General features: G+C 50.3%; 8 protein-coding genes across 8 annotated transcripts; 5 read left to right on the top strand and 3 right to left on the bottom strand.

The window, feature by feature from the left end:
- Nucleotides 1–160: 160 nt before the first annotated feature.
- PC9H_010996 (uncharacterized protein) lies at nt 161–1,818 on the top strand (the record flags this gene model as incomplete). The annotated part of the gene is made up of 6 exons (XM_036780486.1): nt 161–454; nt 504–677; nt 729–889; nt 942–1,362; nt 1,413–1,508; nt 1,576–1,818. 6 exons carry the CDS (start codon nt 161–163, stop codon nt 1,816–1,818), a joined length of 1,389 nt encoding a protein of 462 aa, XP_036627869.1.
- Nucleotides 1,819–2,039: 221 nt separating this feature from the next.
- On the top strand, nt 2,040–3,958 carry TUB1_3 (alpha-tubulin; the record flags this gene model as incomplete). Its single annotated transcript, XM_036780487.1, has 12 exons — nt 2,040–2,100; nt 2,153–2,184; nt 2,238–2,448; nt 2,503–2,804; nt 2,854–3,026; nt 3,081–3,204; nt 3,255–3,285; nt 3,339–3,457; nt 3,511–3,593; nt 3,645–3,679; nt 3,733–3,803; nt 3,857–3,958. 12 exons carry the CDS (start codon nt 2,040–2,042, stop codon nt 3,956–3,958), a joined length of 1,344 nt encoding a protein of 447 aa, XP_036627870.1.
- A 506-nt stretch (nt 3,959–4,464) lies between these two features.
- On the top strand, nt 4,465–7,283 carry PC9H_010998 (uncharacterized protein; the record flags this gene model as incomplete). The annotated part of the gene is made up of 9 exons (XM_036780488.1): nt 4,465–4,481; nt 4,533–4,567; nt 4,620–4,764; nt 4,821–4,954; nt 5,009–6,101; nt 6,157–6,450; nt 6,511–6,801; nt 6,878–7,192; nt 7,256–7,283. 9 exons carry the CDS (start codon nt 4,465–4,467, stop codon nt 7,281–7,283), a joined length of 2,352 nt encoding a protein of 783 aa, XP_036627871.1.
- Nucleotides 7,284–7,836: 553 nt separating this feature from the next.
- PC9H_010999 (uncharacterized protein) lies at nt 7,837–9,310 on the bottom strand (the record flags this gene model as incomplete). The annotated part of the gene is made up of 6 exons (XM_036780489.1): nt 7,837–7,898; nt 7,953–8,170; nt 8,228–8,482; nt 8,542–8,679; nt 8,734–9,026; nt 9,077–9,310. The coding sequence occupies 6 exons, from the start codon at nt 9,308–9,310 to the stop codon at nt 7,837–7,839; spliced, it is 1,200 nt and encodes a 399-aa protein (XP_036627872.1).
- Nucleotides 9,311–10,786: 1,476 nt separating this feature from the next.
- Nucleotides 10,787–12,043, top strand: PC9H_011000 (uncharacterized protein; the record flags this gene model as incomplete). Its single annotated transcript, XM_036780490.1, has 2 exons — nt 10,787–11,555; nt 11,607–12,043. The coding sequence occupies 2 exons, from the start codon at nt 10,787–10,789 to the stop codon at nt 12,041–12,043; spliced, it is 1,206 nt and encodes a 401-aa protein (XP_036627873.1).
- Nucleotides 12,044–13,000: 957 nt separating this feature from the next.
- Nucleotides 13,001–15,076, bottom strand: PC9H_011001 (uncharacterized protein; the record flags this gene model as incomplete). The annotated part of the gene is made up of 1 exon (XM_036780491.1): nt 13,001–15,076. The coding sequence occupies one exon, from the start codon at nt 15,074–15,076 to the stop codon at nt 13,001–13,003; it is 2,076 nt and encodes a 691-aa protein (XP_036627874.1).
- Nucleotides 15,077–15,876: 800 nt separating this feature from the next.
- Nucleotides 15,877–19,030, bottom strand: PC9H_011002 (uncharacterized protein; the record flags this gene model as incomplete). Its single annotated transcript, XM_036780492.1, has 18 exons — nt 15,877–16,053; nt 16,106–16,182; nt 16,231–16,413; nt 16,463–16,632; nt 16,699–16,784; nt 16,844–16,966; nt 17,027–17,175; nt 17,227–17,393; nt 17,449–17,592; nt 17,646–17,701; nt 17,762–17,828; nt 17,882–17,960; nt 18,012–18,370; nt 18,422–18,501; nt 18,552–18,616; nt 18,668–18,742; nt 18,799–18,868; nt 18,923–19,030. 18 exons carry the CDS (start codon nt 19,028–19,030, stop codon nt 15,877–15,879), a joined length of 2,235 nt encoding a protein of 744 aa, XP_036627875.1.
- A 344-nt stretch (nt 19,031–19,374) lies between these two features.
- On the top strand, nt 19,375–24,446 carry PC9H_011003 (uncharacterized protein; the record flags this gene model as incomplete). Its single annotated transcript, XM_036780493.1, has 25 exons — nt 19,375–19,476; nt 19,526–19,604; nt 19,660–19,780; nt 19,832–19,906; nt 19,957–20,134; nt 20,196–20,348; nt 20,395–20,437; nt 20,490–20,613; nt 20,662–20,684; nt 20,740–20,847; nt 20,897–20,945; nt 20,998–21,018; nt 21,070–21,146; nt 21,197–21,238; nt 21,292–21,312; nt 21,367–21,448; nt 21,508–21,662; nt 21,723–21,898; nt 21,960–22,108; nt 22,160–22,226; nt 22,295–22,599; nt 22,881–22,987; nt 23,061–23,739; nt 23,839–23,989; nt 24,042–24,446. The coding sequence occupies 25 exons, from the start codon at nt 19,375–19,377 to the stop codon at nt 24,444–24,446; spliced, it is 3,492 nt and encodes a 1,163-aa protein (XP_036627876.1).
- Nucleotides 24,447–24,568: the final 122 nt, after the last annotated feature.

The raw sequence follows: 24,568 nt of genomic DNA on the forward strand, positions 1-24,568 counted from the left end.
GCTCCGGAAACCATATGGTCCTCGAGTATCCACTTAGCGCATCCGGTTGCTTTGACACGCCCGTGTGTGTGCAAACAGCTGCTTATTCAGGGAATTGTGCGGCCGACCTTGTTGCTGCGCTTCACCCGGTCTTTGATTCCACACCATCAACCAACAAGCAATGTCCACGACTAGTCTACCAGGATATGGCACGGGCGCCTCATCATTGGTGAACGGGGCAACGCCCATGTACTCTGCAGAGCCGGCCTCATACGAAGAAAGGATTGCTATAGCTGGTGCACTAAGCCCTCGACCGGCAGGGAAGTTCGTGAAGCCGTCGAAGAGTGGGAACGTCAGCTTGCAGCTCGATGAGCAAGATAAGGATGCGGCTCTGCCATTGTATGGGACAGCAAGTCTGGTCAAAGGGGAGGTGCATCTTGTGAAACCAGAGGTGGTCACTAATGTAGAGGTCAAGGTATGTCGTGAATTTATATCCACGCAATTTATCAGCGACACCCGGGTAGGTTGAGGGTAAGCTACGACTGAAAGAGGTCGCAGAAGGCGGTCATACCTCGGCGAAGCTGTGTCTAGATTCACAACAGTTGTGGTTCAAGTCCGATGGAGGGGGGCAATGCCCAACGACCCTACCTTTTAGTTTGACCTTACCCACTCATTTCGAATATGAGGGCAAAACATATGTGCGTGTGCTCGATCTATCTCATGGTCATATGTCGCTTATCTTGCCTTAGCCTTTACCTCCCACATATGATGTCAAGCTCTCAGGGTTACCTGGCTTCACCGCTACAATTGACTATTCAATATCTGTCCTCGTCGACAAGCCACATGTTGTGCCAAGTCTTGTACCGCTCGTCAAGTCTCATATCTTCGGCTCGACAAATCACAGTAATGTGTCTGTTGAGATCGTCCCCGTCTTCGTCCTAAGCGCTCATTCATCTTCGTAGGGCTGTCTCCACATCTTTCGTATACCACCCTCGATCCCGCCCCTCAAAAGCCCTTCCAGCCCCCATGACGGTCACTCAGAATGGCTTTAGCGATACGCCGGGCTGGCGCTCGTTCCATTCGACAATCGAATCCAAATCACCGAATCTTCATGACATAGAAGTTACTCTATTTATTCCAGCGTCGAGGGTGCTCTGTATGACTCAGCCGATACCGTTCCACGTAAAGCTTCGATCGACGGCCGTTTCATTGGCCAGCTTCCTCCCTTATGGACCCAGTACTAGCACCACTAGCACTAAGCGGATGACGAAGTGTCATTTGGTGCGACAAACGACAGTGGACGTAAGAAATGCCGAAGTCCTTGGCACGAAGACAAACATATGGCGCGTAGACACGGTGGGCACTGGGGCATTCAAAATGGCGGTTCGTGTGATGGTTGGCAACTTCGAATCTCTTCTTACTAAAGAATGTAGGGGGACGGACCGAATTGGATTGCGTACTCTGGGGAAATCGCTATCGATGAGAATGTGCAAGTCGGTGGTTTTTCTGCAGCCGGTTTAACGGTTGTGGTACGTCTTAAATCTGAACGTGTTTACATGATTCACCGCTAACGGCTTGTTTGTCACTCATGATCAGGACTGTGTCATTTTGTCGTGTACTCCTCCTGAGCCTCAGAAGGCGCCGTTTTCCGAGCTACGCTTAGTTGTGCCGATTCGGCTGACCACTGATCCATACACTGCTGATGGCACAGGAATCGGTGCGCAATATCCAAATATCAATGGCAACCCGACGAACGGCCATCACAATCTCGACGATCTTGATGATGACTTGGATGACAAGAATGGTATTCCCCCGGAAGAGTTCTATCGAGCACTCTAGTTGATGATGTACAACTGCTGTCTTTATTCATGTATTCATTTATGTAAAGGAAAACGATGTCGATGTGTGTGTTTGTGTCGTGCGCAATACAATAGCGCTGAGTCTGATCCCATATAGGGGCGAATGATAGGGGCGATACACGAAGTACATATTCGCCCACGTGATGTTTCAGAACACGCACCCTTCACGCACAACCACCACCATCGTCAAAATCTTGGAATATGCGCGAAGTCATCTCTATCCATGTAGGCCAAGCAGGAGTCCAAATTGGCAATGCCTGCTGTATGTGCAAGTTCCATCGTATATTGATACGTTCTAATCTCAAGATTTGCAGGGGAGCTATACACCTTGGAACATGGAATAGAGGCAAGTCGTGCCATTTTTTTTCGATAACGGCAGGTTCTTAGCATTTGCTCTAGCCTGATGGGCGTCTTCTTCCGGACTCCTTGTCGCACACTGATGCCGGCTTCTCGACGTTCTTCTCTGAAACATCGTCCGGCAAACATGTACCTCGTTCACTGTACTTTGATCTCGAGCCTGGGGTCATCGACGATGTCAAGACTGGAAAGTACAAGTCTCTTTTCCACCCTGAGACTATGATCACTGGAAAAGAAGACGCGGCCAACAACTGTATGTTTCCTTTTATCGCTTCTCATCTCTCAATTCTCATTGCCCTCTTTGAAGACGCGAGAGGTCATTATACCGTGGGCAAGGAGCTCATCGACCCGGTGATGGATAAGCTGAGGCGCCTGGCGGACAACTGCTCGGGGCTTCAAGGGTTCTTTGTGTTCCATTCCTTCGGTGGCGGAACTGGGTCTGGCTTTGGCGCCCTCCTGCTTGAGCGATTGTCAGCAGATTTCGGGAAGAAGGCCAAGTTAGAATTCTGTGTCTACCCCGCTCCCCAGTTGTCGAGTTCCATCGTAGAGCCGTACAACTCGGTCCTCACAACGCACACGACTTTGGAACACGCGGATTGTTCGTTCATGGTGGGTATTTTTTCATTAGTGTGCCTGATCTCGACTGACGTTGTGACAGGTGGATAACGAGGCTATTTACGATATCTGCAAGACCAAACTTGGAGTCGCCTCTCCTGGCTTCACCAACCTCAACCGTCTCATCGCCCAGGTCGTTTCTTCGGTCACTGCTTCTCTTCGATTTGATGGTTCCCTCAACGTCGATCTCAACGAGTTCCAAACCAATCTTGTCCCGTATGTTTGCCTCTGCGACGTTTACCTGGATGTTACTTAAGTTTCGCTGCTCAGCTTCCCTCGTATCCACTTCCCCTTGGCCACTTATGCACCCCTCCTCTCATCGGAGAAGGCTAGCCACGAACAGAACTCTGTTGCAGAGATGACGACATCTTGCTTCGAGAGCGGTAACCAGTTGGTGAGTCACTTCTGATAGCCCCATCTGGCATACACTGACATGCACCGTAGGTGAAATGTGACCCCAGAGAAGGAAAATACAGTGAGTGAACATGAGGGATATGCGGATCTATCCGTTGCTCAATCACTTTGCAGTGGCGTGCGCCCTCTTGTACCGAGGCGATGTGATGCCCAAAGATTGCCAAGCTGCCATTGCCACCATTAAGACGAAGCGTACGATACAGTTTGTCGACTGGTGTCCGACTGGTTTCAAGGTATGGTGACATCTATACTCATTGCTGTGTCTTTGCTTATCGATGTCATCTAGCTTGGTATCTGCAACGAGCCACCTGCTTGTGTCCCTGGTGGCGATCTCGCTAAGAACACCCGCAGTCTCTGCATGCTGTCGAAGTACGTATATGCTATCTTCATGAAACTGAAAGGGACTAATGTCTTCATTAGCACCACGGCCATTGCCAGTGCTTGGGCTCGTCTCGGTGAGTAACCTACACCCTTGCCCTGAATATAAATCTGATATACGTGTTATCAGATCACAAGTTCGATCTCCTGTACTCCAAGCGTGCGTTTGTTCATTGGTACGTTGGTGAGGGTATGGAAGAGGTATGCATATCCCTCTCGTGTGGCTATCCCTGCTCATCGTCTGTGATTTTTAGGGCGAGTTCTCGGAGGCTCGGGAGGATCTCGCGGCGCTCGAAAAGGACTACGAAGAGGTCGGCCTTGATTCCGCCGAACCCGAGGAAGAGGAAGGTTACTAGACTACAGACGCATAGACCGCCCCTCTCGTCCTAGCTTCCGATTATACCTTCGCACCTACTCTATCCGCGCGCTTCGCACATGTCGCTTCTCATAAGTAACTTACACGCCGTTTATTCTTTAAACCGTGCACGTCATCACTGGATTTTTTCATTGTTCAACTGTTATCTCATTGGAGTTTGACGCAAATTAGAGTTGGCGATCAACATCTAAATGCTTTTGAGTATTAGAGCTTAGAGCGTTCAAAGGGAGCACTACTTCCTGGTCATGGTAGCAAGTGTCAAGGGGCGTTCGCGCGCGCACCTCCGCTATCCTAAACATGCGCAGCGCGCCCATGGCCCGACGCCAAACGTTTCCGCCTCTTTCCATATGCGGACAAGGCGGGCTTTATGTCCCACGATCACGTTCTGCAGAGGCACCGCTTGCCGAGCGCCCGTCGAAGCTGATTCCTGAAGCTGACTGTTGGAACGCTGCCGCAGCAAGTCTACCACAACCGTATACCATCTCAATGGCTATGGCGAGCAGGTCAGCTCTTCCATTGCGCTCTTCACGCCCGGCTCATTCTGTCTTCCACAGCTCAAGCACCGTAGAGAGGGCCATTCGTGTTACTCGTGAGTATCATGAGCGTTTCCTAGGTTCTCATGCTTATTGGGCGGCATGCAGTGGGGGGAGCTAACGGGCTCGTCAAGAGAGACTTCTTTAGCCTTCCTGATCCATTCGCTGTGCTCACCGTCGACGGTGAACAAACGAATACGACCCGAATCATGAAGAAGTCGCTGAGTCCACTCTGGAATGAAACCTTCGATGTGTGAGTCCGCGTTCCCTTGCACAAGATGAGCGCCCCGTGGACTGAACCCTCCTCAGGAATATCCGCCAGTCGTCCACCATCGCGATCCAGGTATTCGACCACAAGAAGTTTCGAAACCGAGACCAGGGTTTCCTTGGTGTAGTCAGTGTTCCTGCTTCGGAGGTGATACAATCTGCGGAAGAGAATCGTGGTGAGTAGGCCCATCTACCCATCGCAGTAGCCTCATGCATCTCATGTATCTCAGGCCTCATCACCAAAGATCTCACAATGGCCGAAAACAAGCTGAACGTCTACGGAAAGCTCATGCTCACATTCGCATTCCCATCACAACGACCATCTGAAGCCCAAGATTTCTCGCGTCTCCCTAGAGCACAGTCTACTATAGGTCTCTCCTCCGAGTTCTCATCACAGGCTTTGTCGTCGTCCCTCACTCCTGCCCGGGCTTCAGTACCATTACCCCCGTCGACCAGGCCGTCCACATCCTCATCATCCCTTCGACCATATTCTACTATTAGTGCTCCATCCATGCCTACACCTTCAATAGAGAACGACGACCCTATGCCTCCAGGTTTCGAGCGACGATTAGATCCCCACGGACGGCCCTACTACGTCGACCACAACACGAGGACAACAAGCTGGCGATCCCCCAATGCTCCAGCGTTAACGTTTCAGCAATCTCCTCCTCCCACGACACCGTCTCCGCATGTCTCCGCTTCCAACACACCAGCTCGTGCAGTATCTCCAGCCGTCTCGAATGCACCACCCCGAACTCAAAGCACAATAACGATACCGACTCCGCCATCTGCTGCACCTCTATCTATCCCCCTTCCTGCTGGCTGGGAAGAGCGCGCTACGCCGGAAGGCCGACCATACTTTGTTGATCATAGAACTCGCGCTACAACATGGGTAGATCCACGCCGACAACAACTTGCCCTACGACAGCAACAGCAATCTACAGCCGCCCTTCCTTCACAAGTCCCCAATCCACAGCTCGGACCTCTTCCATCGGGTTGGGAGATGCGAATTACTTCTGCTGAGCGAATCTACTTTGTTGACCACAACACACGAACTACCTCCTGGGACGATCCCCGGCTTCCATCACAGGTCGACGAATCAGCACCCAAATACAAACGTGATTATCGCAGGAAAGTAGTGTACTTCAGGAGTCAACCCAGAATGCAGGTCTCACCAGGGAAATGCGAGATCAAAGTGCGACGAAGTCATATCCTTGAAGATAGTTTCACTGCTGTCATGGCCTTCCCAGCTACTGACCTCAAACGCCGGTTGATGGTAAGCTTCGATGGCGAGGAAGGTTTAGACTATGGCGGTGTCTCGAGGTTAGTGTATACACGTATCCTTTGGAGCACAACTAAGTGCGCGTGTCTTGACTAGAGAATGGTTCTTCCTTTTGTCACACGAAATCTTCAATCCTAGTTATGGGTTGTTCGAATATTCTACCAGTGATAACTACACCCTCCAAATCAATCCAGCGTCCGGCATCAACCCTGACCATTTGGACTACTTCCGATTCATTGGACGATGCCTTGGCCTGGCGATTTTCCACAGACGATTTCTTGATGCCTACTTTGTCCGCAGCTTCTACAAGATGATCCTAAAAAAGACGTCAACATTGGAGGACCTAGATAGCGTTGATACAGATCTACACCGGTCATTAACTTGGATGTTGTGAGTTACCATTACCCCCTTCCCTCAGCTAGTGTTGTATTCACCTTGTCGATTACGTAGGGAAAACGATATCACGGACGTCCTCGACGAGACATTCACGACGATGGAAGAACGCTTTGGGGAGATTGTGACCGTCGAACTCAAACCAGGTGGCGGCGATATTCCCGTGACGGAAGAGAACAAAGGCGAATACGTGAAGGCCGTCGTTGCCTACCGGATATCTGAACGGGTGAAGGAACAATTCAATGCCTTCAGCCGCGGACTCCTCGAACTTATCTCGTGGGACTTGATCAATGTCTTTGATGAACGCGAGCTTGAGCTGCTCATTGGTGGGATGTCTGACATTGACATGTACGTCTTCTCCGTTTGCCTACCTATGTCTTTGTTATTGATGTGTGGACGCCGTGTAATCCCAAACCGCCACTAGTGATGATTGGAATAAATTCACCGACTACCGGGGCTATGAGAAGACCGACCAAGTCATAGAATGGTTTTGGCAATGTCTTCGTTCATGGCCCGCCGAACGCAAGGTTCGCCTCCTTCAGTTTACAACAGGTACCTCTCGCCTTCCCGTCAACGGATTCAAGGACCTTCAAGGGTCCGATGGACCGCGTCGATTCACCATCGAGAAGTCCGGCGACCCTCAAGGGCTTCCGAGGAGTCATACGTGTTTCAATAGGCTTGATTTGCCGCCGTATGAAGATTACAAGAGCCTGGAGAGTAAACTGCTCTTCGCCATCGAGTGCGTGTCCAGTTAACTGTTGGTTTTGGAGAGCTAATATATTGATACGATCAACTTCGACAGGGAAACCGAAGGATTTACTGTTGAATAAGTTCGCTTCGTTGTCGTACTTAAGGTATCCGAAAAATATCCATATTTCCGCGATACTATATCGCTATTTAGTCGACCTTTGTTTGTGCTTTGCTATGCTTCGTCAAATGAAAGATGCGTTCATTCCGTTCCGTCGGTACTTGTGTTTCAGTTAAACATCATGAAACATCTTCGTATTGCTTATGGGCTGTAATTCCGATTCGAATCGACACATGCCGCTCGACCACTCACTCTATTATAACACCATAGCTACATGTTTGGGCCGGAGGAGAAACGAGTGTTCGGGACGTTTGTCTTGGGCCTGGCTAGCATTTAAATCCTAGTTCGTTTTCCACTGGATACACGAACAGATAAGGAAGCTTTGTTGCTCTGTGGTCCTGGGGCCTAAACGACAAAGGAAAGGGAGTCGGGATAGGAATCAGAGTGTCGTTGACGAAGGATCGCACAGAAAACACGAAATATTGCGATACGCAAGCAAGCTTTTCTCAATCAATAAAGGGAGTGAATAGCTACACGAATTTCTAGGTAGCACCGCCATCAATTTCATCAGGATCTCAAGGCGCAGCTGTCACTTGAGTGGGATCGAAGTTAGGGCACTTGTGTGCAAAATAGAATTCTGTGGGTCACAAGTCATTAGCGGATGCTTGATAAAGCGAGATGACTGGCTCACCAGTAGCGGCAGCTGCATAGCTCTCAGCATTCTCCATTGGGGCAAGAGGTGGAGTCTTCAGCGGTTTCTGGGGTTTAGTGCCCGATGCTTGTTGGGCTTGGAAAGCGACCCAATGCTGCTGGAGTGTCCGCGCCGCTGCCGGAGCATATCTGCTCGGACTGCCGTACTTCTTCCTCCCGTCATTCTCGTCATTCTTACCTAATATATCGAGAGTCCCGCTGAATTTCCACTTGGATGTAAGTACGGATAGACATCGTAACGAGGATTCAACCTACGCTGTATCATCATTATCGGTGGGTTGGATTAGCCCGGCCTGGAGACCGATATATCCGAAATGGGTCATTTCGTGCAGAATAGTGTGGCCTGCTGTGACGAAATTCCCCAGGGTATGTGGAGGAGCCGTACACCATCCAGTAGGGGTAAATAGCTTGCTATTGAGATCAAGTTGGGTTTCATGATCTGTGAAGAAGACAGGACAGAGCCTCATGGTCGGAGGATTGGCAGATCGCTTCGTGTCCGTCAATGCTAACCTATAGTCAGACGTGGATTTGTCATTACAGCTGGAGCAAGGAGTGTTACTGCAGCTTACGTTCCCTTACAACTCGGTTCTTGGGCTTCCGTAGGACATGTCACTTTCATTGACATCTTCGAGCCAGCAATCGCTGCGAACACCTTTGGGACTGTACCTACATCATCGGGATCTGTAGGAAGGAAGTAGTTCTTGAACCTAATAACAAAGCATCAACTAAACGAAAGGCTGCAATGCCAAGTCACTACTTACGCTTGGTCAGCCGGCCCCATACCATGCGCCGTGGTTGCCAGAGTAATCGCGTCCGTCAGAGCAGTTTTCACCTTGGCCTCATGAGCTGCACAACTTGAGTCGATGGTGATGTGAGCCAAAAGAGGGTCGTTGGATGTATCGCAGCGTTTATGAATTGTTTTTCCTTTGCTGTTCTTGACAGGTACATCACAAGACGGATCTGATTTCCCCGGACTAGCACCGGGGGGTTGCCTGGAAGGCCCTGACGGTGGTGGCAGCCGAGCGGGTCCATTTGGCTGCTTTGTTGGTACCTTCTGAGCTCATTAAGCTGGGATGTTCAATGCCATGGTACTGGCATACTCACCGGCGCGCCTTTGGGGGGTATAGGTGCGCCTTTCGGTGGGCCGGGAGCACCCTTCGGGGGGACAGGGGCCTTGGGCGGTACTGCAGGTACCTTTGGTGCCGGCGCAGCTTTAGGGAGAGCGGGTACAGGTTTTGGTGCTGGCGCTGCACGGCCAAGTGGAACAGCGTCCGTCACTGATATCATCAGCATCAACGCCAAAGCAGTATGCACGAAAGGTGTTGCTGAGAATCGCATAGTGATGGCGGGGAGAGATGGAGATTGATGTGTACTGATTGAACGGACCAGCCGAAGAAGAGATTGTGTGTAGAGCACCGGGCTGAGGAAACATCCATCAACTTGGGGTAGTACTTATACACGAATGAAGTCCTGTTCGCTGAATTCTCTCGGAAGAAGGCACAAGGGATCAAACCTATATCGGTTACCGCAGTGATATCTCCAGTGCCGAAGAGTTGTTGGCAATACGACCGTCAGTTTCGAGAGCACTGAGCGGCGAAACACTGCTTGACAAATGATTGGTACTGGGCCTGAGGCCTGAGCAGTCGCCCAAGGAGCTTCGGCACTGCCCAAGCGGGTCGACGTGAGTAGCCTTGCCGTGCAGTGATTCGAACAGGGCGCCAGAAAAGGAACTATCAAATTGTAAACAGCATGCCAAAAGGGAACCGCAGGTCCGCAGCAACGGTCAACTATAATAGGTCAGTTTGAAGGTAGTATCCAATGCTGAAGAACCCACCACATCATCTCTGGTGCTGCCTTTCTTGAATCTTCAAGCCTTGTTCTAGTGTTCGTCGTGTTTTCTTCATGTGTTTCCTCACGGACTATAATCATAACTAAGTAGACCACGCTTTTCATACATCCGTGTAGCGTTCCAGTTTGATCGTATCTTTGATGCCAACAATTCCATTGCGCTGTTCATAGCAGCCCCGCTGTGACAAGGGCAAGAAAAGGAGAGCAAAGACCTGAAGGAGATTAGGTGGCTGAAGCTTGTCGCCGTACCCAAAATGACGCTGGCGGTCTCCGGACAGAGTACCAACGCTAAGATTCAACGGTTTGAAACACGGCCTATTTCGAATGTCAAGTTAGGATGTAGGAGTTTTCAACAACGGCAGAACTTCTTACGTTTCATGGGAAGGAACTGAAGGATATTTGCCGAACAATGTTGAGGCATTAGGCCTTAGGCATCGGCAGGCAAGGGAAGTGCCTCCAAGCGGGTTCGACGTTGAGGTGTATCTGGCTGAGCCTCGTGCAAAGTTGTATATGGTAGTGGGATGTCGCGTATACCGAGCATGGGTAGATGTCAACAATGCATCTGTGTATACTCATTAGTTGTTGGAATGATATTTGACTTGGTCATTTAAAATAACCCACACTTTTGCCTTGTCTGCGACTTCTGCGTGCCTCACGAAAGGCATTTCCCTTCTGATTCTATAGTACTGTAGTCCGCTCGAAGTATGATGTCTTCCTTCAGCGTGGTCCGTCTTGGAATTGCAGTGCACACTGCGATAGAATCGTGAGTCTTGTCGTGATGATCAGAATTCTGATTCACGAAACTCGACCCTGAGCGCTAAGCACTGCACAACTCATAAGAAGTCTCGCTGTCAAAAGTGCAACTGTCTCACAGCTTCCTCTCTGACGGGTGGGTACATTTCTACAGCATAAATATTGGCTCTGAATCCTGCGGTTCGCAGCAGGTGTGCGATAGAATTGATAGGAATGACCTCCCGACTCCCCGTAGAACTCGTGCGCGAGATTCTTGCTTCCATCGAGGATCCAGAAGACGACGACGACCTCACCGCTACGTATACTGTATCACCCATTCTCATCGCTTGCTCCCTCGTCTGTCACGCTTGGAACGATATCTGCCGGCCCCGCATCTTCAGCAAAATAGTCATAAACCAAGATACAGCTGGACTTCTTGATCGACTCTCCTTCCTGCATTTCACTGCACCCTACCTCACCCGTTATATTGTCTGCCTGCATCTGTGGTGGGATGATGATGTTGCCCTAGCACCACCATGGGTCTCAGACTGCTTCGCCCACATGAGGAATCTCACTTCGTTATGTCTCATTTGGGATCCTTCCACGACGGTCGCGGCACACATCGCATTATCCACGCTTGGAATCATGTCCTTAATCCCTGAACTTTGCCTCAAAGAACTTGCCTTAGTCGGCTGGCGAGTTGACGAGGACGGCTCGGATATTCTGCCCTTCCTTTCAGCCTGTTCAACCAGCCTCGACGAACTTGTGATTGTGATCACCCACACCTTCGACCATGGAGCATTGCTACGACCCGCGGACCCGTCTATCATTCGGTTGGAGGCTCTCCGCGAACTAGTTGTGATCGGCAAGGGAGATCGACTCCCTCGTATCGACGCTATAGAGTGTCCGAATCTCAGGTCTTTGACCATCGAGCACCTAGGCGACGGCCCTTGGGGCATACCCCCAAAAATCTCCGACAAGCTAGTTGATCTCACTGTGACAGGTATATCGTCCGCACCGCCGCATCGTGCCCGCTGATCGATCCTCCTTCCAGCGCCCTGCTCGTCTCTCATTCCCGAACTAGGTCAGCGCATACGGCCCTCTGAGCTGAAGCTAGAGGTCCAGAAGGAATCCGATGAGGCGTACCGCAGTGCCATGGTATGGATACGGGACTGTATTGCTCGCCTTCCGTTTCCTTGTGCCATTCGTGAGCTTGTAATCGAGATCGCAAACGAGGAGGGCAAGGATCTGGATGCACTGGATTATCCTTCCCTCGCCGACTATGAAGAACTGTACCGCGCAGTACGCTCGCTCGCACAGCACGGGGCATTGCGGAACATGGACGTCACACTCAAGACGTATGTTGCTAGTGGCAAGGTGTACGAAGATGATCACGAGGGGGAGGCTGCGAAGCTGGACGAAGCGTTCGGCCCGTTGTTACGAACGGGTAAAATGACTGTTAATCTCACTTTGGACCAAACCCAAGATTGAGAAACATGTAATTTCGAACACAGATGTATCATACTCACCACTGAATGAATATCCATTCATATTAGCGCCGCGTGGTAGAGGACACTTGCCGTTGAGTGTATTCTATTCACTGGTTGTTTGGACGACCTACCTTATTTATATCAAGTGCTATCCAAAATCGATGTAATTGCGGTACACGGTGCCGACGCTCTCCGGTGTTCTTGTTATATTTACGTCGCTTTATTTGCCTCATCGGAGCCGAAATTTACTTTCAAGTTGTAATGAACGTACGTGTGGCCCCGATCACCCATACGTATTTCGAATTTTCGAATCACCCTTGCCAGCTGCTGATCATGACCATGCGCTTCGAGCCCAGCGTGGGGCCGTTATCAGAAGTGACACATGCATGGCTCTGTAATCAACACACCCTAGCGAACGTTCCTCTGAAACTCGAGCCTCGTATGTGCTACGACCATCGAACCCCTTCGCATGGTGAAGGTTTAGGAAGGTGATTATTTTCTCGTGTCTCATTAATCATTGAATGTTGACCGTCGATCAAGGCCTGGTTAGGTGTCCAAATACACTGGCGATAAATATTAGCCAAGTACCTACATCTCATCTCGTAGAGGACACTCTATTTTAGGAAAACCGTAAAAATAAATATGACGAAGGATAAAATACGTATATAAATGTCGAATATAGAAAAGATCTGTGGTATAAACAAACACGATATGAGGGACCCGATATACACCGTTCGTATATACAAGTAGAGGACGATTGTCGCTGTCAGATATACAAATTTAGTTGATCAGCTAGAAGATAGAAAGAGAATCGGAATGCGGGGAAGTTGGAAACGTCCAATACACAATAAAGCCTTATTCCACCCAAAGCGAAGGAGAAATGGTTAAGTACTACACTGGAAAAGAAGATCACTGTTAGCTACTCATTTGCGACGAGAAGCGGCGAAGAACTGACCATTCAAAGAGCAACTCCATAGGTACTTCCGTAAGCACTCATTCTTTGGGCGTTCAGTGTTTCTTGGGAGTCCATCCCAGCATGCAGACACACGACCGGGATCAGACCTGATTGCCACTGGCCGTCGACACTGAATCGCTTTTCGACGAAGGCCCAGCCATCGTCAAATTCCTGTACAACGCGGACCTTGTCTCCCGGAAGCACGGGGAGTTCGTCGTCCAAGGTAGGGTTGAAGGGCCTTTGGATGACTTCGAGGTCAACGCTCCGGACGGAGCAGACGTCCATTTCGGACTGTGTGAGGAAAGGGTTGGGCATGGCCGTTGCAGAAGGGGGGCGGAAGCGGCGACTGGAGGATCGGGACATGATGCTCATTGAACGAGAGAAAGTAGCGCGAGAAACGTTTACGTCGGCAGTCTGGGGGCGGGCTTGCGTGCTGACTTTCCGGGCTAATGTTGGTCGACGGCCGAGTACGTTGTCCGCCGTTGCGGGACGAGAGCCAACTGGGAGGAATTGCTGAGTGAGGGTGTTGCGACGGCTGAGGTCAGCAGAATTCGCGGTTGAAGGTCGGGAAGGGGGCTTGGGGAATGTGAAAGATTCGGACGGTGTGAATGGCCGGACACAGATAGATTGTAGTTCGTCGTCCTCGTTGTCTTCTGGCTGGACAACTCTGACATCAAATTCGGGGGAAAGAGACCGAGCGGCCATCGGGGGACTGTCGAAGGACATCAAGACTGGGCTTCCTTGAGTACTCTCCGTACCATCTCTGATCTGCGCCATTGGCGGGGGGCTGATTGACGGGCTATCCATACTCAATAAGAGAGGGGGAGGCGTCGCGGGATACGATGATGGAGGAGAGCCGTTGGATTCCAAGTCGGTGTTAGCGAAGCTGCTTCGTGCGCTGAGATATCCGCCACCGCTCTCAATCATGGTCAGCTCACTCCTCTGCAGAGATTCGCTGCCCGAGCCCCGTCTTGCCCAGGCCGCTCCCCAAAAGGCGTGGCGTTGGGAACGTTTCTTCATGTAACGACGACGGAGGAGAAGGAGGAGAAGGAGTAAGAGGAGGAGGGAACCTATAGTCGCGATTGCGGCGATACCTCCCTTCGACAGGCCTCCATTGTTAGTGTTGGCTCCAGCCCCACTCGTGGTGACGCTTCCATCGTTCGTCTGCCCGCGGTCACCACTGGCAGACCCTCCGCTGGAAGTGATGCCCGGCAATGCAGCACCATTAGTTGGCGATCCGGTCACTGCGGCGGCCACGCCCGCATTGTTGCCGCCAGACGCAGAACCAGAGTTGGAGTCATCGGCACCGTCACCACTGCTCGAGGACCCAGATGATTGCGACCCACCGACCTGAGAGCCTGACTTGCTGCTGTCAGACTGGGAGTCGCCGCCAGCCAGATTGTTGGTGCTGCCACTCGCTGCGTTGCTGGTAGATCCAGAATTGTTGCCGGATGCACCGCTGTCGGAACTGGACGATCCATTCCCAGAGAGCGATGTACTCGAACCATCCGAGTTGACATTGTTGCCCCCGCTGCTCGATCCATCGCTGGTGCTACCGCTGTTGCTGCTCCCACTGCCGCTGTCACCGGTACCACTATTTCCCCCACTGTTGTTGGCACTATTCCCACCGCTGCTTCCATTGCTGTTCCCATTGCCGGTACCGTCACCAGATGCCCCTGTCCCGCTGCTTGCGTTCCCACCGCCATTATTAGTGCCAGTGCTTCCGCCGCTGCTTCCGCTCCCACTGTCGGCACTCCCACCGCTGCTACCTGTGTTTCCAGCGTTACCTGTATTTCCCGTGTTCCCTGCAGTATTTCCACTGGTAGGCGCGGGCGCTGGTGTCGTGACGGGCGCTGGGGCGGGTGTTGGCGTCGGTGTCGCCTTCGGGGGTGTTGACGTAGATTTTTCCCCATTCAAGCCAAGCACAGACAGAAGCGGTCCGATGATGGGCAGATCTATGTTGAGGTTGATAGCCCTACGGTCGATGGGGGCTGGCGTAGGAAAAGGAGCTCTTGCTAATACATCGTTTTTGAAGTGAGCGCGAGCATGGTGCGTATGTGAACGTAGATGGTGATTCATCGGCGAGGTGGAGGATTGGCGGATCGGAAAAGAGAGAGTATGTCGAGGAAAAGACTGTGGTCAAAAAGAATGTGTGGTTTCGCTCAAACCGGGTTCAGCCTGCTGCAATCTTCGAGTCGCAAAGAAGAAAGACGAGGAGAGCACTGGAGAGCGGTGAGAGAGGCCTTGAGAACAATCATACCTTTTTTCTTGCTTGTGCATGTGAGACCCTGCGCCTCAGGGAAATTTAACACGCAGTTTCGGGACATCAGAAGTATGGCCGTTTCCGTCTTAGGCTAATTCGATTCTGGCAAAATCAAGATCGAAAGCAGCTTGGGGAATGAAGCGAAACCGAAACGTCGAAGCCTTCCTGCCCCGCCCCCTCCGACGCTCGAGTCCAAATGTGGAATAGTCCGGCTTCGGTACTATAGATTCAGTACCATAGAGGCAGCGCTCCACCATGCCTCCCAAGAACTACGCGCATTATTTCTCAGCACGGCAACTTTGCCATATTTTTGACTGAAGGAATGATGGTAGGTACACAATAAATATATCGACCAGGCACGCCTTACAACACAGCAATCCCAGCCGCCTGCCCCTGGACTTTCCAGGTCCGAACACATACCTCTAAAAGGAGACAAGAAACCGCGTCATTGACCTTGCGAGTACAATTTAATCCATGGCGACGTGAATGTATGATAGACAATATATGGTTGGTATGTAGCATGCCTCACTTGAAGCAATAAGTGTCAAGTGAGCGACTCGATAAATTTCGACGCCGCTGACAACGTTACAAGGTCGAGGGGTACTGGAAGCGACATTCATTTATTCAATTTCCACATCCCGTCACGAACGGTTACTAGGTCCTCCCTTCTTGCAGCTTCCATGAAACCCGCGAGCTGAGTGATCGTCCGATCATACCCAGGGGCAAATTTCAGCATCGTTTGTATTCGGTCGAGCGGAAGCGCCCCCAAGTTCGTCAGCATGCCTTCGATGAACTAGAAGTGCTTTTAGTTGAAACATTACGGTGCTCTAAGCAAAAACTCGCACCTTCCAATAGACTCTCATCTGTTCTGCCTGTTGTTGTTGGACGGAAACCACTGGAGGCATTTCCACTTCGACGGTAGCTATCGCAGCGATAAGAGATTGAAGGGTAGAAACATTCGTCCACTCACTTGGCCTGTGGACGTGGTCTTTTGCTTCAGCACCCTTGCCGGCGGAGACTTCTAGGACTCTGTAAATCCCCTCCCCTGCTGACGCCAAGACACCAAGGTCTAGCCATGTGTTGACCGCTTTGGAAAGGATATTCGGTTGGGACAAGCCCACTCGTTTAGCGATATCGTCAAGCGTCCACTCGCCTATGTCACATATAAGCCACGCAGTAGCTAAAAATAGGCACCGTCATACTCTGCTCCGAGAATAATTCGATGACCGCAGCTTCAAGAGGCGAAACGAGAGCTTCAACAACTCGGTCTTCAAACTCCAGTTCGACGTCAACCGTGCCAAGGTGCGTTAACCAGCGCAGTCTTTTATCGGGCTTGAACTTGGTAAATTCGGCAGTATATTGATCCTGGAGCCTGAAAGAAACGGTTGGTTAGTGAGAGAAGAACGGGCGTAGTTACCACCGCAGGGAAATAATCTACTCTTTCAATTGACCGGGCATCAAAATTTCGCTGGATTCTAAAGCTGGCCAGAAGTGTTTTGAGATAATCGCGGGATGGATTACCGACTGTAAAGTAGTGAAAGATAAACGAGAAGGAGGCTACAGCGAATGGAGGAGATACTTACCGCTTGTTGGGATTGTATATGTTGGTCGATTCGCTTGGAATCGGTCATATCCTTGAGCATGACCTCGCAAACTTGCAGCGCAGCTTCGCCGAACCGGATCTTCAATATCTCAATATTTCTCCTCTACAAATACCCCGCGTATTTATGAGAAAATTCGATGAAAAGGATGGCATGGTCACCTACTTCCTTCTCGACCTTATCGGATTGATCATCACCAGCAGCGAGCAGTCTCTGGGCCAACAAAATTTGAAGTTCTTTTACGAAGAAATCCTTCGAATCATAGATGCTGACAAGAGTGCTAATGATGTCGCTGGGTTTGTTAGCTCGAAAGTCTGTATTGGAATTAGTATCTTTGATTCGGTGATGGTGGCACTTCGACCCACCAGGACCGGCATCAATTGGCTCGGGCTCCCAATTAGGGTCCGAGTAGTCTTCAATTTCTGCAGCCTGGAGCGGCCGAGGTGGCTCAGTTTCGTCAACGAGGGCATCACCACTGTCGTCGTCGCCTACGAGGTTGGCTACAATGGATCGAATTGTATCGGGCCGATCACTGCATCGAGCGCGGGTAAGCATCGATGAAGGGTACGTAACGGTATAAGACTAACCGAAGGTACCGTCGAATAGGATCAGCTACCTTGAAAAGAAGTACTCCGGGAGGGTCGACAATTCGAAGACACTTGATCGTGGCGACATATTGTGAAAGGATAAGTTTTGTGTCCGCACCAGGGTGAAGGAGTCTCTTGCGGTGACTATTCGACATGGGATTAGTGGGAACCGAATAGATGCAAGTACTTCCACACACGCTTGGCGTAACGATTGCACCAAGGCAGCGCGCTGGTCTACGCGTTGCAAACATTCCTAGAGCAGTCACAAAGCCCCATGAAGACGCGTACGGGGATGGCTTTAGTACCGACTCACCTTTAGATCTTTCAGAGCCCCCTCAGAATCAGGGAAGTCGATGATAATATCAAAAATTTCGCGGGTCCTTTGGCATGAGAGTGGTCAACAACAAGACTGACGGCAGGAAGACTAAAATACCGTAAGTCACAAAGGGTTTTGGCCATATGAAAGTCAAACCGCGATCCCACACCAGCTAGCATGGCCCGCGCCTCCTCGGCTTATGATACCAGTCAACTCAGGATCGGCGAGTGAGGTGGTGAGTGCTCACTGCTTGTGATGTTACGTCCGTAGACATGAATCATCCATGGGACTATCTTGGCAGTCATCCAGTCCCTCGTAGGGGTTAGCATGGGTTCCCCCCATTGTCCGGTACATGTTTCAAGAACATGGCGCTCAATATGTTCATAACCAACACTAGCGATGAGGGACTCGAAGCGGTCAATGAAGCCAAGCGCGTCAAATGTGGACCAAATTTGATGATCCTGCTTTAGCGCCTCGCCCTCCTCTTCTGGTGCAAGAGTGGATGCAATGAGGTCTTTAAAGGCACTGGAAAAGCTTTCTGGCAAGATGGAGAAGAGATGTGTCTGGAAGAAGTTGATATATACTGATTGGAATGCAGCTCCAAGCCTCAAATGCTAATTAGATACCTACCGGTAAAATGCGAAACCGATTACTCACTCGGTAGCAGGTGTCCACTCTTTCATCCACTCGTGTACTCTATAGACCATCTTTGAGATAATGCCGACGTCCAAGTCCGCCTAGTTCCTATGATGAAGTGATAGGCAGCAAGCACCAAAACTGAACTCACAGTGTATTCGATCATGAATTGGTCGACTTCCTGCTGAATGAGATAAAATAGGCTCTCTACTTGACCTACAATACTGATAATTAATACAGTTATCGTGTCGAGTATATAGCACGTACTGAGGAACGTTTCGATAAGTGTAGGTAGCCTCTTGCTCTTGTGAATAACATCCAGTGCTGCACGGACTGCTTGCGCTGTGACGAATCGTGTCTGGACCCAAACGGCTGCATGATTTCGAGCAACATCTTACTGTATTGCCTTGGGGGCAGAGGTTCGTTGATATTTCTTGGTTTCAGAAATTCGGTGGCGACATCCCAAGCCTAATCCGGGCCACTTGAACCCAGCGCTCGTCAAAGAGGGTTCAATGGTGTTACCTGACTGAAGGCAATCAACCCAGAGATCCCTGGTTCGCGTTGATTAAACCTCCGAAATGAGTCCTGCCATTTGGTAGCGACTTGATACCGTAGTCCATTGCGGGCCATCGATTTCGAAGAGTAGGCGGATCGGCAATGGTGGTGGCGGCGTCTGGCGCGTCGTATAAATCCCACGTGACACAAGGGTAAGCGCGACAGTCGGGAAGGACGCTCTCATGACTACGTCGACTATCAATTCCGGGACGATGTCTGCACACATCCGGATCGCTGCCGCCGTTCTTGGGAAAATATACACTTCCTCAGGGCCCGATTCATGTTCAAATGGGACGTACTGGTGTTATGATACTATAGCCTCCAGTGCGACACATGGAACAATCGCAAATGCCTCCAATCAGTTGCACCATAAGTACATCAGCTGACGATAATGTTCTCTCATCAGCGGTCCGTTGCGGATGGTAGAGTCTACGAAGCTCGCTACCGGCCCCGCTTCTTCAAAGCCATACATAAAGTCGTCGTATATCAATGACAGTCCAAAAGTTCATTTCCTAGTCAAGGTAGCCAAAATCTACCAATGAAGAAAATCCGCTGACTTGTGATGTGTAGATGAAAGTCTCGACCGGTTTAACGCTCTTTGCATTGATTTCATCGTCACCGCAACCCATTGAGGGTGCATCGAGCACTTGTACGTCTGGATGCACAATGTACTCAGAGAGCTATTAGTAACAGATTGGAACTAGTGATTGCCCCACGCTTTGGACGCCTTCCAACTGGCGCCATCAAACCGTTTGGATGGTCTTTGAACCAAGCCCGTGTTCAAGCAGAGGGTCTGGCAGGCCATCTGAGGGATTTCGATAGTTAGTAAGTTCCGCACTCTACGCCTCATCCAAAAACCTTCTTACATGAACCCAGTGTCGCAGGCTCAATCTGGGTCCCAGGAGGTAGTATTGAATATAGTGAGATGCACGAATCTGGGCCTTATTGGTTGTGCGTAAACTCCCCGTCCCCTGGTGCTCCGAAATTCTCATTGGATACAGTAACGGAATGATTGCCTTGGCCTTTCAACTAGAAGACCAAAGGTTGATTGGTCAACTCCGCGAATTTCTTGACTTCAACTTGGACAACCAGCAACCAGATGGTTGGATTGGCCCCGATTGGAACATGTCGATTCCTCGGCTAGTGTGGCCTCGATATCTCGTATTGCTGGGGCTCATTGTACGTGGGCTTACCGAATAGCCACTAGCTAAATCATGGCTATACTGATGGGAGGTTCCAGCAATACGCTGAAGCAGATCCGTCACAAACTGAGCGGATCGTGGACGCGATGCATCGCTTTGCATCGCTAGTCCATCAAATCTGGTCCAATAATCAGCAAGGCCAGCCTTCTAACGGTTTTAATTTCGATTACCAGTTCGTTCGCTGGGAAGAGGTAAGCTTCCTCAAACGCCGCTTACGTTTACCTATTGTTTCATTAGTTGATATTATCTCTGGAATGGCTCTTTGATAATTTCCCAAGAGGTTTGTTTTCTCGAGAGATGTTTTAATTCTAACGTCTCCTCTATTACTGTAGGCAAGGAAGCCGAGCTCCTAGAGTCGATGCGAATGGTTAGAGCATCCGGATTTGATTGGAAAAACAAGTGGTACACAGACACCAACTTTCCTAAGGAAGCTGTAACGTCGCTAAATATGCAAACGTGAGTGTGACTCGTCGACATTTCCTCACAATCTTACGGGTTTCGCAGACATGGTGTGAACAATGCCGAAGGTGAGATCCCGTCTACTCAGCTCAAGCGTCGATCTCACAGCTACCTTGTGGCTAGCTCTGAAGTCGGAAGCTTTGGCATATCGCTTCACCGGCGATGAGAGTGACAAGCAAAGCACATTTAATCGTCTGGATTTATTGTACAAGTATCACGGGCGTGCTTCTGGTATGACATTAGTACCCTGCAATATTACAATGCCGTTAACCCTAAAAAGGTACCTTCTCTGCGGACGAGCACCTCGCTGGTTTGGATCCCTCACGAGGGTACGTTTCACCCTTTGTGATGTCTTAGTTTCCCTATCTGATATCAGAACAGAACAGAGCTGTGCACCGTCGTGTTCGTAGAGTTCACTCCCCAACTTTCTTACCGTCTGACTTGTGGCGCCAGTGAACAGATATTCTCGCTCGCAGTTATTTACCAGATATTTGGCAACAACTCCATAGCTGATAGAGCCGAAAAGCTAGGTATGTACCACCAGAACATCCTTCTAGAATTGCGATCGAAGAGACTCTAGCGTACAACGCGTTGCCCGCTGCACTCATGCCCGATTGGAAGTGTAGGTAGTCCAGTCTTTATTAGCTGACGTCTGATTGACTACGGAACTGCTAGCTCACCAATACGACCAAGAAGGTAGGATTCCCTCGTTTGCGCACATTGGCGCAGACTTATTTCTTATGATGATAGTCAACCAGATTTGGGCTAAAGAAATGAATCCGCCACCGTGGGGCAACAATGGCCCAGATTCCAATGTCTTTGGATTCGAGCCGTGAGTTGTCTGTCTAAATTCCTTCGCTTTCAATGTGATCCCTAACCCATCCAACACAGAAACTATCCTTGTTGCACTGTCAACCATCCGCAAGCATATCCAAAGTTCTGGGCGAATTCATTCGTCACCGATGCGAATGGGACTTCTCTCATCCATGCCTTCCTTGGACCGGCGACATTCTCTGGCCGGTTGGGATCGAGTAATCGAGTTGAAGGTACGTATTCCGCCCAGAAATGAATCTACGCAGCACGATGAATGTCGTGAACAGTTACAGTCGACACGTTATATCCTTTTGGGCCGTCTTTGACATATACTGTCTCCGCGAGACAAGCTTTCGATTTCAAGATTCGCGTCCCCGATTGGGCTCAGAGTGGCAAGAGCACAATATCCTTGAACAACGGTCGTGCGGCTCGCTTGAATGTAGATGCGTCTTCTTTCCATATCGTAAAAGTACGTGCTCCTTTGGACTTAGTCATCATGGTGCCTAAGTTTCATGGCATGGTCAATTTAGGTACCAGCTCGAACGACGACGTTTAAAGTGACACTGGATATGCCGACTACCATCGAGGCTCGGCCGAATGGTGCAATCGCCGTGAATCGGGGCCCTCTACTGTATGCAATAGACTTGCAGTTCAATGATACTGTAACACCGGGTCAAAGGTGATGCATTACTTATGTACGCTCCGGCCTATGTTGCTTAAACTCGCGTAGGAGTGCTCAGGCTTTGAACGATGTAAGAAGGTTGTATCCCAACGCCCCTGAAGATTTCTTGACGGCTGTAAGTGGTGTGATTTGTCGCATTCAGTGCAACCGTGTACGCTAATTTGACTCTGGCCACTTTCGTAGTTTGACAATCACACTCAAGCCCATACCTTGCTTCCTACGGGGGAATGGCGACTTGCAATCGATGCCTCCAGCATTAGGGTCATTGATAAATCCGCAGATATTTCCGAACTGCCCTTCTACGCCTGGGCGGCCGACTCGTCGCCAGTCAGTATGACCGCTGACGCCTGCCAGATTGAGTGGGGGTTAACTAAGGGGACCGCGTCTACTCCCCCGACCAGTCCCAACGCGTGCGTCGGACCTAAATTGAAGGTGAACTTGATACCTTTCGGAGCAGCGAAACTGCGGTTGGGCGAGATCCCTACGATGTAAATTAGTTTGAAAATATGTAACCCCCTGTTCGCGATCAATTTACTTCCAAGCTCAGTCCATCTGTGTACGTGGCATGTAAGCGACTAACAACACCGTCAATGCAGCAAGCCAACGTTGGGAAAACCAACTGCAGAAGGACTTGACAAAGAGCATCTCATAGTCTTATGTAATGGCCGCCCTCACACGCTCTACGCTTAGCGCCACACTGTTCTTCTATTCCATCATCATCTAAAGAGTCGCTGTTATATTCTGCAGGTGAGCCCGGCCTTGTAACCAGGCACCAACGCATCAACCTCAAGGTTTCAAGATCTGATGGTTCACAACTCAGAGACCTCCCTCCCAGCCCTAAGTCGCGATTGACAATGGAGAGAATATCCTCTCGGTGTGAGTGAGTTCTTAGCGCATTTCGTCGATGATTGACGTGGGGCACTGACGTTATATTTGTCGTTAAACTTAGTCAACAACCCAGAGAGCGACATAACATGCCGTTCCTCAGACTTCATATCGTTTAAACTGAAGCGCGTAAACTTACAAATGTTCTCCAATATTCCCGTTCTCTTCGCGGATGCTCTTAGCGCGGACTCACCTAATACCTTTGCGAGTTCGCCTGTGTCTGCATCAAAGCAACGACACTCCCAGCTGGATGCCTGCGGGGAATTTCGTATCGTTGATGCCGAGGGAACGAAAGGCAAGGGCCTGGATACTGATGATGAGGCGGAGGGCGACCAGGAGGCGAGGGATGATAGAGGGGGCACAAAAGGAGGTAGCAACGAGTTCTTCAGCGTGGACGGCAATCGAAATAGTGTACCATCGCCATCGCCGTCACCTTCTTCAGCGTCAACATCAACACTTACGCCGTCTCAGCACTATGGTCGCGCGCCTCCTTCACCCACACCCTCTCCCCCACCTCTCAATCGTACTCAAACAGCCCCCTCAAACAGCCCCACTCCACCACCGACGATAACTTTAACGGAATCCTCCGCAACCCTCGAAATTCTCTTCCAGTTCATGCACAATCAGCCACAACCCATAGCGACCATCGCAGTAATCTCTTTTAGCTCCCTTGTAGCCCTCGTCTCCGCAGTCGAGAAGTACCAAGTTCATGCCGCGAAAGAGGCGTGTAGGAATCGATTAAGGTATGTTGGCCTCGGCTTTCCCCTGTTTCACCTGGAATTGTGCAACCAGTCAAAGTTCTATCGATTCTATCACTCAAACCGTCCTTCGCATTTTCATAGGGAGTTTATACCACACCAACCACTCAAAGTTTTGCATATTGCGACAATCCATAGATATACCTCGTTGATGGATGAAGCAGCGCCATATACCCTTGGTCTCCCTCTCAAAGACATCCAATCAACTTTGAACGCGAATACGTTCATTGCTTGGGTGCGTCCTCCCCCTCCCCAGTTATCAAAGTTCTTATTGATGCGTTTGGCAGGTTCACTACCACCACTCCTTCTCCCTCCTCCTACATCAGATCCAGACGTACCAATCACCCACCCGCTATCACTGGGAATCTCTTAAAGACAAACCAGGTGTCAAGACCATGGATTCGCCGTGCGAAGTGTGGACGGAGTTATACGCGAAGGTGGCATGGAGGATTGGGGGCTGGGTTGGGGGAATCGTTGGGTTGAGTGATAGTAATGGCGATAACGACAGTAATAATGCTAACGCTAATGGGAATGGTGGGGGAGCGGGAGGTGGAGGAATAAAGGAGATATTTAGGCAGACGAGGGAGGTGATCGGGCTGAGGTGCATGAGCTGTCCGAAGTGGATGATGGATTGGGAAGAGGAGGTCTTGTATCGGATGGGGAAGATGAAGAGGTTTAGTGAGTATTTGTGACGGTACATTGGCGGCGACTGTCGTATACCAGATCGGACGGACGACATAAAGAAAGGACGAGCACAGAGAGTCAGAGTGGTTTATCCTTATCAGGAACATAGCAACGTGGTCGCGAGTAGAGT

The sequence above is a fragment of the Pleurotus ostreatus genome (assembly GCF_014466165.1).
Source record: "Pleurotus ostreatus strain PC9 chromosome Unknown scaffold_8, whole genome shotgun sequence".
NCBI lineage: Eukaryota > Fungi > Basidiomycota > Agaricomycetes > Agaricales > Pleurotaceae > Pleurotus > Pleurotus ostreatus.